At 34.0% G+C, this 16,356-nt stretch overlaps 1 protein-coding gene across 3 annotated transcripts in view; it reads left to right on the top strand.

Moving 5' to 3' along the window:
• Positions 1–6,195: 6,195 nt before the first annotated feature.
• Positions 6,196–16,356, top strand: part of AFF1 (ALF transcription elongation factor 1) — a 144,486-nt gene continuing 134,325 nt past the window's right edge. For 2 of the 3 annotated variants that reach the window (XM_051966288.1, XM_051966286.1), the window contains exon 1: positions 6,196–7,018. In XM_051966288.1, coding sequence (XP_051822248.1) covers positions 6,990–7,018 — 29 coding nt within the window. In that variant the 5' untranslated portion in view covers positions 6,196–6,989. The remainder of the gene's footprint in view (positions 7,019–16,356) is intronic. The other variant, XM_051966289.1, reaches the window with a different exon arrangement.

Below are 16,356 nucleotides of genomic sequence, written 5' to 3'. Positions count from 1 at the left end.
TTTTATTGGAGTTACATTCCAATAATTTTATAATTTTGTTAAATGGTGTGTGACTGTTCTTTCCTTTTACATTGTTATTGTGTTTATACTTTTAATTTGGGCATTTTATATTTTTGAAGGTATTACTCTATTTCGTTTGTGTTCTTAGTTTTGTTAGTATACAATTCTATGTAGAATAGGTTCTGATTATCTTTCTATACTTTTTGCTTTTTATAATTCTTTCATCAAATTTTTTGTTTCTAAGTGGAAATGCCCAAATATTGGTATTCTTAAGTTATTATCAGATCTTTATATCTGTAATGCATTGAAAATGGATATTGCCCCTAAAAAACAAGAAGAGAATTAGATCATATACTATGACTGTGACAGTAAGGGCAGATCCTTAACTAAACAAGGGACAGAGGCAACTAAAAAAGATAAAGTAGATAAATTTAGCCACATTAGATTTAAATAGTTTTGTATTTTTAAAAATTGTGACCAGGATAAACAGAAGCAATTTGGAAATTCAGAAAAAATATTTTTATAAAATATCTTCAAGTGTCTGATATATATAACATATGTTCAAGTAACATAAGATCAAAAGCCATTGCTCAAAGAAGAAACATCTATCAGAACAATTGGAGGCTCATAAACATATAGAATTTTCCCAATTATTTGTAATGAGAATTACTATATATGAAAAACATTTTGTTATAGTGGTGAATATAGAAAGTAAGAAGAGTTGAGTTCAAGTGGAATTGGATCTCTTGATATGGGACACTGAATGTGGGACACTGTGATACTTAACCTCTTTTATTCTGTAGGCTAGAGATGGCAAATTCAGAAACAGGAGCTGCTAATAATCTCCATGAGCTATATATAGATTTAATTTTAAAATGTAAAGTTATCCACGTTTTGTTCTATTTACATTTATTTTGCTAAATGTTTCCCAGTTATATTTTAACTTGATTTGGGCCACATTTTAGAATCTTGTAGATTGCTTTTTGCTCCCGCCATTTGACAGTTCTGTTTTGACAACTCATAAACTGCAAAGATTTTAATTTGCATTGGTAAGAGCTTCATTTATCAATGAAACTGGCAAGTTTAATCTCTAACTGTAATTCTAACAATAATCCTAATAAGAATGAACATTTATATCAGTGTGTTAATGTTCAGAATAACTTTATGAATGTTATCTCATTTGTCTACAATCCAGTCTGGTAGTTGGTAATTACCAAGCTTGGTCCCAAAGAGGAAGGTAGAGAAGGAGAGGGAGGGAGGGAGGGAAGGAGGAAGAGAGAGAGAGAGAGAGAGAGTGTGTGTATATGCAATCTCTGATTGGATCACAGAACATAATGTCAGATAATTTTTTTATATATTGTATAGTTTTGCAAAACAGTTCTTTCAGGAAATAAACATTTATTAAGCATCTTCTCTGTGCCAGGCACTGTGTTAAGAGTTAGGGATCCAAATTTAAAAAAAAAAAAAAAAAAAGATAGTCCCTTCCTTCAAAGAACTTACAATTTAATTTTTATTTATTAAATATTTTTCCTCAGTTAAATTCAAAACAAAAAAATTTTTTTACATGTTTTTAAAACATGTTCTCTTCCTTGTCCTCTCACACAATTAAGAAGTCACATGTAAAGTTATGTATACAAATCCATAAAAGTCAAGTTGTGAAACAAAACATAGATCTCCCACCCTAATGAAAATAAAAAGCCTCAAGAAAATTTAAATTAAAGAGAGAGAAAGAGATGATGCTTCAATTTTTTAACAAACACAATCAGTTCTTTCTCTGGGTATGGATAGGATTTTGTATCACAAGTCTTTCAGTTGTGGGTGATTACTATTCTCAGTAATACAAAGTCATTTACAGCTGGTCATCCCAGAACATTGTTATTACTTTATATACACTGCATTTCACTTTGCTCGATTTTATGAAGACTTTCCAGGGTTTTTTTGTTGTTATTTTTTCTGACAGTGTCCTGCAAGGAGCTTACAATTTAATGAGGGAAAACAGTATACAAAAGGAAGCTGAAAAGGGAAGAGGGTGGATAGAAGGGGAAAATACCTGGGATAGAGGCATGATGGTGAAATCCAAAGGAGTACAGCTGTCTAGGACATGAAGAGATTGCTAACTTGGGTGCCCTCCTTAAAAAGGAGATTTTGAGAGGAGTTCATCATGCCATTCAGTAAGAAGAAATCCAGAGGCAAAGGATTCTACTAGCGTGTGCGTTCCAAGGCTGATTTGATCTTGCAGGATAAAAAGGTCCCTGAGGCCATGATGTAGAAGTTCAGAGGAGTATAGCCAGGTAGGAAATTATAAGGAATAGTTTCTAGGGTAAAAGAGGCTAGAATATGTTCATAATGAAAAAACAAAAGCTATCAATAAAATGGATAAATGAATATCAGAGGCCATTTGTGTATGTGTGTTTCTGTATGTGTGCGTATTAGATTTAAAGTAAAAATCTTAAATCATATCATGTTATTAGGCTCATAATCTTGGATTCCTTTCCCTTTTTTAAGGTAATTGGGGTTAAAGTCTTACAGCTAACACTTGTTAGTTGGATTTGAATTCAGATCCTCCTGACTCCAGAGCAGGTGCTCTATCCACTAATCCATCTAACTGCCTCTTGATTTTTTTTTTTCCTTGGTGAAAGGAAGTATAAACATTTGGCATCATCTATAACGATTTACTATAGGGTTTGTGACTTGAGATGAAGCTTCAGTGTACCCGAGAGCTACATTGTAAGTGAGGAATAGTGAATTTCAGGAAAGAGGGAGAGTCTCCTTTCTTGTAATATCACCAGCTTCCTTTGTGACATCTCAGGTTGAAGGATTTTGTCCTTGATTTCTTCACTGTTATTCACTGCCTGTATCTGTTCCTTTGCCAAATCTTGACACTTCTACCTCTCACAAAATTTTCTATGTGTATATGCTTGTATGTATGTATATATATATATATACATGTGTATATTTACATATGTCCACATATACACACACCTAAAGCCTTCTTTCCATGTCTGTAATCACCCCTCTTGAAGCCAATTTCCCTGCTTCTAGTCTTTCCCCCACTACAATCCAGCCTTCAACGTAGCTGCCAAAGTGATTTTCCATCTGTGTCAAATTCCCGTGGCTCTGGCCTCTTTCTTACCTTCAGGCTGAAATATAACCCCCTTTGTCATTTAATGCTTACTGGTCTCCAGAACTGCTCTACTGCCTTAAACTTTTCTTTTTCCCATGGGACAATCTATCTTTTCTCTCTGCCCCTCATGCCTGGAATTCTTTCTCTTCTTAATTAGGGCTCATCATTTTCCTCACTTCTTTAAAGACTCAGCTCAATTCTCATCTTCTGCAAAAGGTTTTTATCTGGCTTGGCTAGCTCTTAGGGCATTTCAGTTTTCTATTGCTTTCCATCTGTATTGTATTTGCAATGTAGATTGGGTTTTTTGTGTTTTCTCTCCCATTTGAATCTGAGCTGCTTGAGGGCAGGACTGGTTTTTTTTTCCTTTTTCTTCCCTAGGATTTACAAATTAATATTTCCCCAGTATTTACTATATGATAATTGCCTGACCTGTCCTTTAGAGAGCATAATAAGTAGGGTCATTTTATTTGGAAGATAATGTATATCATAAAACATGTAAAAGAAGTTTGTAAATCACTTTTGAACCAGAAAAGATCAAAATATGAAACAGGTTTTTTATTTTATCCTGGAGGAAGTATTTTGTTGAACATGAGAGTGTAATAACTATGCCTTTCCTGAGCTCTTGGAATATCAATTTGGCAGCTGTGATTTGAAGAAAGCTGATTGAGTGCTGTCCTTCATTCTCAGAGGACCAAAATGACGTGACATCTCTATATTAGAGTCAAGTTACAACGTGTCCAACTGTGGCTGATGGGACCAATATGAGCTTGGAATGCTCTGCCACAATTCAGACACAAATAGTCCCCATGAATATTCGGGGTGGAGACTAACTGCATGTCTTGCTTTTTTTTTTTTTTTTTTTCTGAATTAATTCAATTCTGCTTTGCCCATAGAGCACAACACCTTCTCTGATGACTTCATGGTGGAGCAGTCCTGTGCCAGTGTCTACCATGTCATGCAATCAATTCTAAACTTAATGCAATCAATTCTAAACTTAAGGACCTTGAGAGTGCCCTTGTATCGCTCTTTCTGACCACCCTGTATGAGTTCTTCATAAAGTAATTTTCTTGGCAAGAATACATTTGGCATTTAAATGTAGTGGCCAGCCCAAGGGAGTTTTACACAGTAGAGTGTGAATGCATGGCAGTTTAATTTGAGAAAGGACCTCACTGTCTGGTATATCCTGCCAGGTGATCAGAATCTTTCTAAGACAATTCAGATGGAAGCATTTTCAATTTCCTGGCGTAGTACTGGTGTACTATCCAGGTTTCAGAAGCATCCATAAATAAATCTGCACAGTGACTCTGTAGACCTTTAGTTTGGAAGTCATTCTAATTTCTCCTTTCTCACACTTTCCATCGGGAACCTCCCTAACACCGAGCTAGTTCTGACAATGTGGGTGTCAACCTCATTATCAATATGTACATCCCTGGAAAGTATACTGCCAAGGTAAATAAATGAACCTATCTACAGCATTCAAAACTTCTCCATTTGCTGTAACTGATGGTTCCACATATGGATGGTGTAGTGCTGGCTAATGGAGGACCTGTGTTTTTTTGGTATTAATTGTTGTCAAAATTAGCACAAGCAGCACAGAGAATCAGTTCATACTTCTCAGAGGCTACATTGAGTGCACAATGATCAGCAAACAAAAAAGGCAGAGAAATCAATTAGGAGGCAGTTGTGTAATAGGGCAGAAGAGAAATGATGAAGTTCTGAATCTGAGTGGTGGTTGTAAGAGGAGAGAAAGAGAATGTACTTGAGGAATATTGTGGAGAAAGAAGCAACATCTAGAAATAGGGTGGGGAGCAATTAAATGGTGCAGCGCACTGTAATCCAGGATTTGAAGTGAAGACATGAGGTTAAATATTGCCTCAGACACTTTAAAAAAAAAAAAAAAAAAAAAAAAAAAGCTGTGTGACCTTGGAAAAGTCACTTAACCCCTAATCTCAATTTCCTGCCTTGTAAAATGTGTATAATTATAATATCTATCTCCCAGTGTTATTATGAAGATTAAATGAAGTAGAATATGTTAAGTGTTGTGAAAGCCCTAAAACACTACATAAATGCTCACTAGAATTGTAGTTTTTATACCAAAATGGGTGAGTCAGAGATGACACTTTGATTCAGAACCTGGGTGACTGGAAGGATGATAAGAGTTCAGAAGAGAAATCGGGAGATGATTGAAAAAAAAATTATAATTTCCTTTTAGGAAATCCAGAAGTTGTTTAGCTGGAAGTTGATGGTGAGAAATTGGACCTCATATTTTGAGGATTTATGTTAAGTGTTAAGTCATCTGCAGAGTTATGATAAACTTGGAATCAATGAGATCACCTAGAGAGTTAATGTATATATTCTCAAGGGCCATGTTTATGAATTATATAGTAATGGGTCAGTTTCATAAAATGTTGTATGGAATAATCTTACAATTACACATAATATAACTTTGTACTCTCAAGATATTAAACAATATTTTTTTTCATCCAGACCTGTAGTTTCATTAGTATAAGGAACTGTCAGTCTTTCAGTCAATGCAAATTTGAGGGGTTTAGGAGTTATATGGTTTGTCTAGGTTCACCCTTAGGTATGTACCAGAGGCTGACTTGAACTTTCCTGGTTTTTCTAGTCATTAATTTACCCAAAACTTCCCTTGAATGTAGCGATTGCTGAATATTTAATTGCATTTAAACTAGAGCCTAGAGGGGGAGTAGTATCATTTAAAAGAGAGTATAAGGGAAATTTTATAAACTACACGACTTATTTGGGTCGATGGATTTTATATATATGGTATTGCAACATTTAGCAACAGTCACTCTTAACTCATTTATTAGTAAATACAAATATAAAGTCGCGCTTAACTGTAATACAAACAAGGATATTTGTATTTTATTACCTCCCGTGCTGCTTCATAAGCACTTTGAAGTTCAGGGACTTGCGTTATTGTTTTGAAAAAGCACAAATTAATGTCAAATTAGACAAATAAAATAAAATGGAAAGGAAATGCACTTGACTCCCACATTTTCTTATTGTGCAAGTCATAATTGCCCTCCGAAGATTTCCTTTCAATGAGTTATTTCTAGTCTCCATTTTCCTAAGTGTTCATACTGCATCGTGAGTGCTTGGGGAGCAGCAGATGAGAACTCTGTGTTCCAGGGATACCAGTTTGTACTTTGTTAGGAATCTGGCAAAGGACCAGTTTGTAGGCGGGTCCCTGGCAGGTCTTCGGCCCCTGCACTTCAGCACTTCCTCCTTGATAGGCTGGTCACCCTGGCTTGTATTTTTTTTTCTATCCAATCCTCCTCTTTTTCTTGCCTTAATAGTCTAACATGCCCAATTAAGGAGGTGGATTGTACCACGAGAACCTTCTTGGAAGGGGTTTTGTTTTTTTCAATCTACGCAATCCAGCAACTTTCTATTGCCCAGGGAATGATTTCTTCCCTTCCTGCCTTTTCAAAGTTTTGTTTTTTGCTTTTAGGTGCTGGCCAGTGATTTTCCTTAGCTGCATTTTTTCCCCTTTCCTTTACAATTTTTTCCCCCTGTTTGATATTAAATGCTTTAAATTCCGTAGGTTAAACACGAACTCCCTGTGCCTAGGAAAGTGGGGCGAACTTGCTGAAACTCAGAATGCCCGGATGTCTATCTGAATTCATGTAATCCCAAACTGAACTAGAGGCTTAGTTTAGGAAACTGGAGTCTCTGGGAACAGGTAGAAAAGTGACTTTTTTTTTTTTTTTAAAGAGAGTGCCGCGCGTAAGGGAGATAGGAAGCAGACACCCACTGACTCACCCCCTACAAATGCTGAAGGAGATTTTGACTGGAGGGTCAGCCAGATGAGAGGGCTGATGGACTGCAGACTTTTTGCTTTATGAACTTAATTATGGCCTCCCCGTCAAGGTAAGGAAAGCACGGGGGAAAAACTTTTTTTTTTTTTTTTAAACTAGGCCCTAAGGGATGGGAAGTTTTTTGTTAAAAGGGCAGGGAAAGAAAACAGTAAGTAGCTTTGCTATTGCTTTTTCATCATTTCTCATGAATTATCTTTATTTTTTTACCTCCAGGCTCAAAATAGTTTGTTTATTTTATAGTTCCTTTACCTACTGTGCATGTAAAGCAAGGAAGGAAATAATGTATTGATTTGAATGAATAATGAAGATTGGAATTTTTTTTTTTTAAAGAATGAGAATTATTTGGAGTAAAATTATGTGATTATCTTTTTCTAAACGGTTGGTCAGGGGTTTTTGGTACTTGCTTTCGGAATCTTTTTTTTTGTGTGTGTGTGTGATTTTCAGGTGAATTAAATAAGATTTAAGATAAAATAGAGTTCGTTTTTGATAAGGTGTTAATCAGGATTTTGCTAATGAAATATATAGTTTTCTATCACATGGTGGTGGACGAAACTCCTGAGTTTGCTAAGGCTGGAGATGGACTTCGAATTGGGAAGGGGGGAGAATTATTAACTATTGTTGTTGTCACTGGACTTGGTTTGTTGTTGTCTGGTTGATAACAAGAAAGTAATTAATTACCTTGAAATTCAAACTGTTCTGTTTTAACTCTCTTCTGAGTGATATTTCCAAAGAAACTTCAAATTTGCAAAGTAGACTTTTGCTTTTAACTCCTTGAATATTAGAAAGCTGGGCAAACTCTCATCCCAGAAATCCATTTCTGAAAAGTAAAAAGAAACAGATCTGACAACATCTATATATGTATATGTGTGGTCTATAGATTAAACTTATATACAGTATATGATGATAAAAAACAGGTAATCCTGCTAGAATTTTCATTAGTACAAGTAATCCCCAATAATCTCCATCGATGCAGATTAACACTTTCTTTGCAATCTCTATAGCCTTAGAATTAGCAAGAACTCTTTGAGTTCCTAACCAGGGTCATGTGGCCAGTATGTGTCAGAGGTCTGAATTGAACTAACAAACATCTTCTTAGCTCCCCCTATAGATTCTGCCCACTGCTACCTTTCAGGGATATTAATAAAACCAGCCTACTAATTTCACCTAATAATTTTGACTTTTTAATCTAGTAGCAATCTAGTAGTCTGAAAAGTGAAAGCTGAATATTTACAGAAGGAAGCTGTATATTTTCTCTTCTCCATTCTTGCTAGAATTCCTTAACTGTGATTTAGGGTTTCCAGAGAAGATTCAGAACATCTCCCAGGTCTTGTAGATTGCTCTCATTATGTACTTGAATCTGAAATCAAAGTGGTAGGATTGCTTGTGATGAATGGATTTCTTTCTTTTTAAAAAATTTTTTTATTATAGCTTTTTATTTATAAAACATATGCATGGGCAATTTTTCAACAATGAACAGATTTCTTATGTGAGGAATTTACCTTTCTTGCACACAGACCTAGTTTCGCCAGTCCTAGGAGAAGACATTTTCTAATTTATACACTGAGAAAAGGAACGTGAAGAATGATTTCAGATAGTTTTTTAATTTCAAACAAACCCTATAACTAATATTATTATTGCATTTAAGTTAGCATTAGATTTAGGCCACTATGTATCAAACACAATATTTTCCATTCTTTCTTACTCGTTTGTATTTATCCTTTATCCTTAGTTGTGAGATGGTGTAGAGATATGAATTTGGAGACAGAGAATCTAAATTCAAATTAATCTATACCACTGATATGTATGACCTGTGACAGATCACTTAAACCCTCACTTTCCTCATCTGTCAAATGGGGGGAGGGGAGCTTTTGACTAGATAATTTCTAATATTCCTTTCTATTCTAAGTTTTATGATTTCTGGGGATTTATGGATCAGATTTTTTTCTGTCTTACAGGATAAACTATGAGAAAACTTGACTTAATTTTTTCTGGTGGTAGACTCTGAAGGTAGATTAAATTGGATTCTTGTAGCACTGGTGTGGGAACAGCTAGGTAGCGTAGTGAATAGAGCATTGGGCCTGGAATCAGAAGTCCAAATTTAAAGTCAGCATCAAAACCTTATTAGCTGTATCCTGTATTAGATCCTGGAGGTTGGGGATGTGTGTGTGTGTGTGGGGGGGGGGTCTCTTAATGTTTGCCTCATTTTCTCATCTGTAGAATGAGCTGGGGAAGGAAAGAGTAAACCATTCCAGTATTTGCTCTCCCCCCAAAAAAACAAAAACAAACAACTTTAAATTGGGTCACACAGAGCAGGACTCGAGTGAAAATGACTGAACTACAAACCATTGATGAATGGCCTGTGTCAGGAAGTGCTGTACTATATGTTGTGGGATAGGCTGGGGGATTTTTTTTGCCAAATGCTACTGGTATTAGGGGGCAAATAAGTGTTTTAATAATTGGATTTAGATCATACACATTGAAACACACACATACACACCCCTAGCCAAACAGCATCTCATTTCATTCCTGAGCCTTTTTAAGCACTAATTTTTCATATTTTAAGTGTCTGTCTTATAAATGGAAAGAATTTCAGTAAAATGGCAGAGAGAATTAACCCTTTAAAGAATTAAAGATTGGAAAGTTATTTGTAGTAGGAGTGTATTTAATAGGAAAAAAGACCTTTAACTTAGTATTTTCAGGACTTAGAAAATGCCACTCACTGGGCCTAATAGCAAATTTTGAGTTATATATATCACTCAACTTCACAATTAGATTATATTGTGTGTAGGAAAAGGCCAAATCTCACATTGTATTACTTTGTATCTCCAGAGAGCCTAGTTGAGGTTAAATTACCTTGCTTCTCTCAGATCTAAAACTAAAGAACTTTTTTTGCTTTATTTACACAGGTGAGTAGATGAAATGAAGAAAATAGGAATGGCTTGTTTTTAGTGGTTTTTCATTATGTATGGGTTTTTTTTTTTTTTTTTTTTTGATATTTCATATGTGGTTTATTTTCCATTCACTTGAATGATGGGGTTTTCAAACCAGTCAGATAAGGCATGGTGTGCACTATTTTAAACTTGGAGAAATTTTTGTCAACTTTAATATGCTTTTTCTTCTGCAAATGAAACTTGCAGAATGGTCTTGTTGTCCAATTAAATTAAAACAATTTTTAAAAACTTGTATTTTTTTGGTTATAGTTACAGTTGGCTTCAGCTTTGAAACTGGGAAGGTTAGTGTTTTCTCATAGAAATAACATAAATGTCACATTTTTTTTTAGAGAAAACCAGTGAAGCCTTTTTTTGTGTTTTCAGATTGAGTTAGAGAAAGTCAAAAGTTGAGGGTCTTAACGTATGACACATTTGTGTTTTGTGGGTGATAAATATGCTTTGGACTGGGTCAGCTCTGTGGGGAATGTTGTTGGTGAATGTTACTGGGAAATGTGAATGCTTTGTTCTAGTCTGTCTCCCCTCCCCCTTCTCTTGGAGAGCCAACCCAATCTACAAGAAAGAGGATGTATTAGAAAATCATTGAGATGATTTTTGTGGACTCAAAATTTTTTTTAAACCAGAAACTCTTGTCTTTTGATAGTAATTTTGTATAGACAGCCCCTTTTTGTAGCCATTTCTGCTTTTGGCAGCTCTCTTAAATCAAGTTTTCTTATTTAAGAGAATTACATCTGGGACCTAGGTGGGTGAGGAGATAGGTTTTGTTCCATGCTGCATTGTACCTAAAATAGTTTTTCAGGTTTACTGCTTTTAAGCTAAGATAATTCTTCAAGAGGTTAACTGTTTTCCCCTGGTAATGGCTTTCTAGAATTAGGCTGTAGTTTATTGATAACTTAAAAAACACTAAAATCATAGACAGCAGAATTGGTCCTAAGATATTGTTATTAAGTTCCAGAACCCGAATATGGAAAAGTTTTTCATTCACCAAAACCATACCAATGTTTTATAAGTCATGGGTTCTTCTATTTTATCTTAGGAAATCTATGAGATTAAGAAAATTCAAGATAACTACAGCTACTGATGTGTGAAGAATAATGTTGAAAATGAAGGGATTAAGGAAATAATGAGCAAGCAAGTGGTTTTGTAGTATAATAATTTTGATATAGGTGAGCACCATTTGCAATTTTTCTATGTTTATTTCCATATTGCAGAGAGATCTTTTGGCTAATTGTAACTTGAGGATAGGATTAAGACTTCCTAATGGTTTGGTTTCTTTCATTTAATTATGAGTAATTTTTTATTAGCTAGTATATGGGGTTATTCTTAAGTATAGGTACAAGTGACAGCAGAAACTGCTATCTACCCTATTTCTAAAGATCACGAATTCTGTGGTCATTGGCTGCTGGAATTTAAGATGTGGGTGTTTTTTTTTTTTATCTTAATTTTATGTTTATTTTGGATTGAAGGGTATTTTCATCATTGAGGTTAAGAAAAGCTTGTGCTTTCTCTTTACTTGATTTGGAGTTTATGATTTTCTGTGATTAGAGCAAGATAATTTTTTCTTTCTCAGTGACTTTAACAATAAAAACAAGAATTGTTGGGTTCATTAATCCCTTCAGTGCTTGAAAGAATAAATACAAATAAATACAAAACCTGAATAAATTTCAATTTAAAAAGTATTTGATGATAAGAGGCTAGACAATTTGCTATATACTGGGCACAAAAAAATAAAAATGAAAGGCCTTATCTTCTAGAAACTTATTTTTTATCCAGGAAACATTTGTATATAGAGAATAAAAACATGTAAAAAGCAGCAAGTACCTGTTAAGTTATTTAACATGCATTTGTATGCAAGGTAATGGGAATATTTTATATTCAAACACACATATTTGGGAGGATGTAGTTGAAAATGACTTTCAGAAAGGTAGTCCTGTGAAGTAGAACACTGTTGGAGATTACCAAAGCTTTTCCTTTCTTTCTTTTTCTTCCCTTTTTTCCACCCCAAGTCTGCTTTAGTTTTATTTACCCCTTTATGCTTTTTCTATCTACTTGACATCCATTGAAGAACATAGGCTGCTTGAGGACCAGGACTTATTTCTTCCTAAGGTGGATCCTGATGCTTACATTGGTAGTGCATCAATGTTTGATGAACTGAAGGATTGAATAAATTGAGTCCCTGGGATTTGAATTTCTTAATGCAAGTCTATTAAAAAAAGAAAGAAAAATCAACACGATTGTTTAGGGTTGGTAACCTCTAAATCTCACACCAGGCCTAACATTGAAAGCTAGGAGCTTCTACTTCCTAATCTATAGAAATTTTATTACCTAACCATATAAAAATGAAATAACCAGAAGTAAACTAAAACATGTACATAGATGATTTATCCCAATTAATCTAGTTAGCTGGTAGCATTTTAATTTTGCAAAGGATGATTAGTTTATTTTATTCTAAACAGAATATACATTGAAAAGGGCATTCGATTTTTAGTCCTAAGACCTTGATTCAAATCTTGCATTGATTCTGTAACTCTTTTGCAACTTTGGAAACCTTTAACTTTTCTGAGCCTCATTTATCTATAAAATGGTGGGTTTAGTCTGCATCAGTAGTATCAAATTCAAATAAAAATGGGACCACAAATCCCCACAGACCTCAGATTGATTTAGTGTAAGATGTAATATTAATGTTATGAGATACCCATTTATATTTTAATCTGTTTCCCTTGTATTCGTTGGCCACATGTGCCTATGTGCTTGACTGTTCTGGTCTTCCTGACTCTGAGGAAGGCCTGCTCCTTCATCTCAGTCTGTGATCCTATAATCTCCCGAAATTTCAACCAAAATAATAAGAAAGATTATCATTGCTATGTATCACTGAAATCTCTTAGTTTCGGTTTTATTTAAGGTTTAGATTTTAGGGGTAGGAATTGAGCCAGAATTTTGACTTTTTCTGGTTTGTTTACTGGTTGGCAGGTTACTTCAGTTTTCTGAACTGTATTTTCTGACCTTAATAATTATATTAATAGGACAATTACAATTAGGATTTAAAGCTGATAAATTTTTAGTTGTATTTTTATTTTGACGACTGATTTATCATTTTTTCCCATGCTTTTTCCTTCCCTAAAAGTACTCCTAATTAGCACCTTAAAAATTCCCTTCTCAAAATAGTCATTTGGTGTTAAACTTTTAAAAAAAAAACCTTTTTATAAAAAAAAAGTGATCTCAGGATAAATGTTAGGGTTTTTTTTCCTGATACTGTCATTTTCTAATACTTATTTATAATTAAAATTTATTCATTTGCTTCATTTTATTAGTGTTCCTTCCCTTGCATTTATAGGTCTATACTGTCTACAGGGAATTTTTTTTTTTTTTTTTTTGACTGAGGCAGTTGGGGGTAAGTGACTTACTCAGGATCACAGAGCAAGGAAGTGTTAAGTGTCTGAGACTAGATTTGAATTCAGGTTCTCCTGACTTCAGCGTCCACTGCGCCATCTAGCTGCCCCTACAGGGAAATTTTTTGATGTAGATTTCCCCTTCCCAAGTTAATTAGATTCTCTATTTCTTCTGTTTCTGGCTTGGATGTATTTGTCTCTGTTCTTTCTGTTTTCACTTTCTTTTCCTACATCCAAAATGATCCCTGCTTCCTTGGTAGGAATATCTAATGTTGGCTCACCAAGACAAAATTTCCCAAGTAAAAGGGGAAAAAAGGTTTCAGATAAGTATTTTTAGAATCTCTCAATACTTCCTTCAAGAGTATTATATTGAACTTTGAACAGTTTTTCCAGTTAAAGAAACTGTCTAGAAGATAGTATCTTTCTTAGGAATAGAATGCTATTACTTAAGCGTTTATTTTTATTTTTTTCATTTTACTTTGTAGGAACCGTTGCTATGACTCATGGATAGAAACTTCCCCTACTAAAATACTGACTCACAACTTATTAGAGTACTATACTTTTTTATTTAGATGAAATTCTTGGTCAAGGAATCAGGTCAGTGTCTGCCTTCTCCAGACTTTTAGAATTTCTCCTTTTCTTTCCCCACAGCCACAGTTAGAAAGTCCTTTATTATATTAGAAATACCATGCTATTATTTAGTTATACAACTGGGGAAACTATGAGAGCTCTAGCTTTCAGTACTTAGATTTAAGGATCTTAAGAGGACAATCTAGAGAATAGTTGTAATTGATCATCTCAAGTCTATTCTTATGAATAGGCTATGTGTATAAAAGACTAATAACAGAATATTTAGATTTTTCTGGAAAAAACTGACTACTCTTTGACACAAAATATGAAAGCATCGTAGTTTTAAAATTTGCACTTAAATTTTACATTTAAAATGTGTTTTATTCTAGTTAATGATCTAGAATCTAGAGAAATGCATATTACTTTTTAGAAGCTATGTTCTTTTTTTTAATTTAAAGGATAAATACTCCAAAATCCCCCCCCCCAAAAGACTAATTTTACTTCATTTTTCTTAATTAGAACATTATCTAATTAACTTTAGTTAATTTAGTTAGATGCCTGAAAATAAAACCCAGTTAATGATATTGCCGGTTTTATCGATTTCTCACAATTGTTTTTTCTCCAAGTGATTGACTATTTGTAAATTGTGTATAATTTAGTGGAATGTTTTCAGATCTTGTGAAATGATGGTTTGTAGTAGGATCATCATTATTTTATTGCAAAGTTGTATTGTTATTGAATGTGAAATAATAAAATCAAAGTTCAGCATCACAGGAATTGAATATTTGAGTTAGAGCAAATGTTAGTTCCCCATAATAAAATTAAGGAACTGATCTCTGGAATGTGGGTTTTGCAACTTTTCAATTCTTGGAACTTTGTTTACAGGAAATTATTTGTCTTTTCAAAAACAAAGCTGCAAATTCATATATAAGGCAAAACTGCTGAACTGCCCTCTACCCTATAATTAAATTTCATTTTTTTCTCATATATTTTTTGTGGTAATCAGACTGCTAGATTACACATGGTTTATGGATATAACATGGTTGATTTTTTTTCATTTTGTAAGCAGATTTTTTTTCCTTTTTGTAAGTACATATATTCTCCAATGGAATAGAAGGTATGTATGATGTTTTTACTGGGCATATTTCTGGATATTTGTGTGTAAAAAGAATCATTTTCCTGTTTTGTTTTATTATAACTTCAATCAAAAAGTTCTCATGTCTGCTACAGACTGAGCAATTTGTTAATTTAGTTACATACTTGACTTGAGTGGGGAAAGGGAAGAGAAGAGAAAAAGGAAATCCTTTTGTGATTGTCAGTTATCAAGTTAACAGTTTAGAATGTACATTACAAATAGTCTGGCATATCTGTAAAGAAGAAAGTAGAAATTACCCAGAAGTAGGGAAAAAGCTTTTTTTGGAAGTTTTTTTAGAACCATACACACAAAACTACCCAAATTTAATGCAAAAAAGTTAAATCCAAGAAATTTTATAGCGTTTTACAGATAGTTTTAATCAGTTAATTTTTTAAGTCCTCACATTAAGAATAAGCTTTACATAATTTTTTTTTTTTTTTTTTTTTTTTTTTTTACATAGTACCTTTTCTACTCTGTGGCCTATTATATTTCATTTTCCTCTTCTTTAAAATAAGACTCATAAGCCTTAGACTATCTCTACTCAAAGGATCAGTGATAAGAATTTTATATTACAGTTTGCTTTTAAAGAGACAATATATGCTCCAAAATACAATAGATGGGAGGTGCACTAGATCACTGAGATTTTTTTTCTCCAAAGGTCTTCCCCTGTTTCAGGCCAAAAATTAACCCACCAAGACATTGCATTCCAATGCACCTGATTATGCTGTTGTCTTGGGTCAGGTTTGGGATTGGAGCACTGTAAAACTTTATTTATGGACCATAAAATTCATTAAAATAACTTTGGGGAACACTTCCCTCCGGAGCCTCACCCTTTTGGCTAACACTACTCAAAAAACTTCCCTCTTTAGCTAGAAGTCTAGATACTGGAATGCTGTTGCTTCCCTCCTTCTACCCTGCAAAGTACCTCTAGGAGGGGGAGATTTAAGAAAGGCATTGTTCCTGTTCTCTCCTTTTGGGTCATGTTGACTTGGGCAAACCCATGTGGTCCTAGTTTCAAAGCAGCCATGCACACAGTTAAAAGAGATAAAAGAAAGTTGAGAAATTACAATGGATAGAAATTTCACAACATTAGTAATCTTTCTCTTTGTAGGGATTGATCATCTAGAGAAACAACAAATTTATAAAAATATTTTGAAACATTTTAAAATTGACCAGTGATAGGACTAATTTTTTCTTATTTTCCTTTTAAAGGGGAAGTGTTGATAGAATGAAAGAAATCATTTTGATATTCATTTTTCCCTTACACTTCTATGAACCTAGTTATCAAGTGTTCACATTTATCTTCCCTGTGTTCTTCAAGGTTATTGTGGCCTTCCATAAAATGTAG

The sequence above is a fragment of the Antechinus flavipes genome, chromosome 6 (genome assembly GCF_016432865.1).
Source record: "Antechinus flavipes isolate AdamAnt ecotype Samford, QLD, Australia chromosome 6, AdamAnt_v2, whole genome shotgun sequence".
NCBI classification, from domain to species: domain Eukaryota; kingdom Metazoa; phylum Chordata; class Mammalia; order Dasyuromorphia; family Dasyuridae; genus Antechinus; species Antechinus flavipes.
This window is presented reverse-complemented; position numbering and strand designations above follow the sequence as displayed.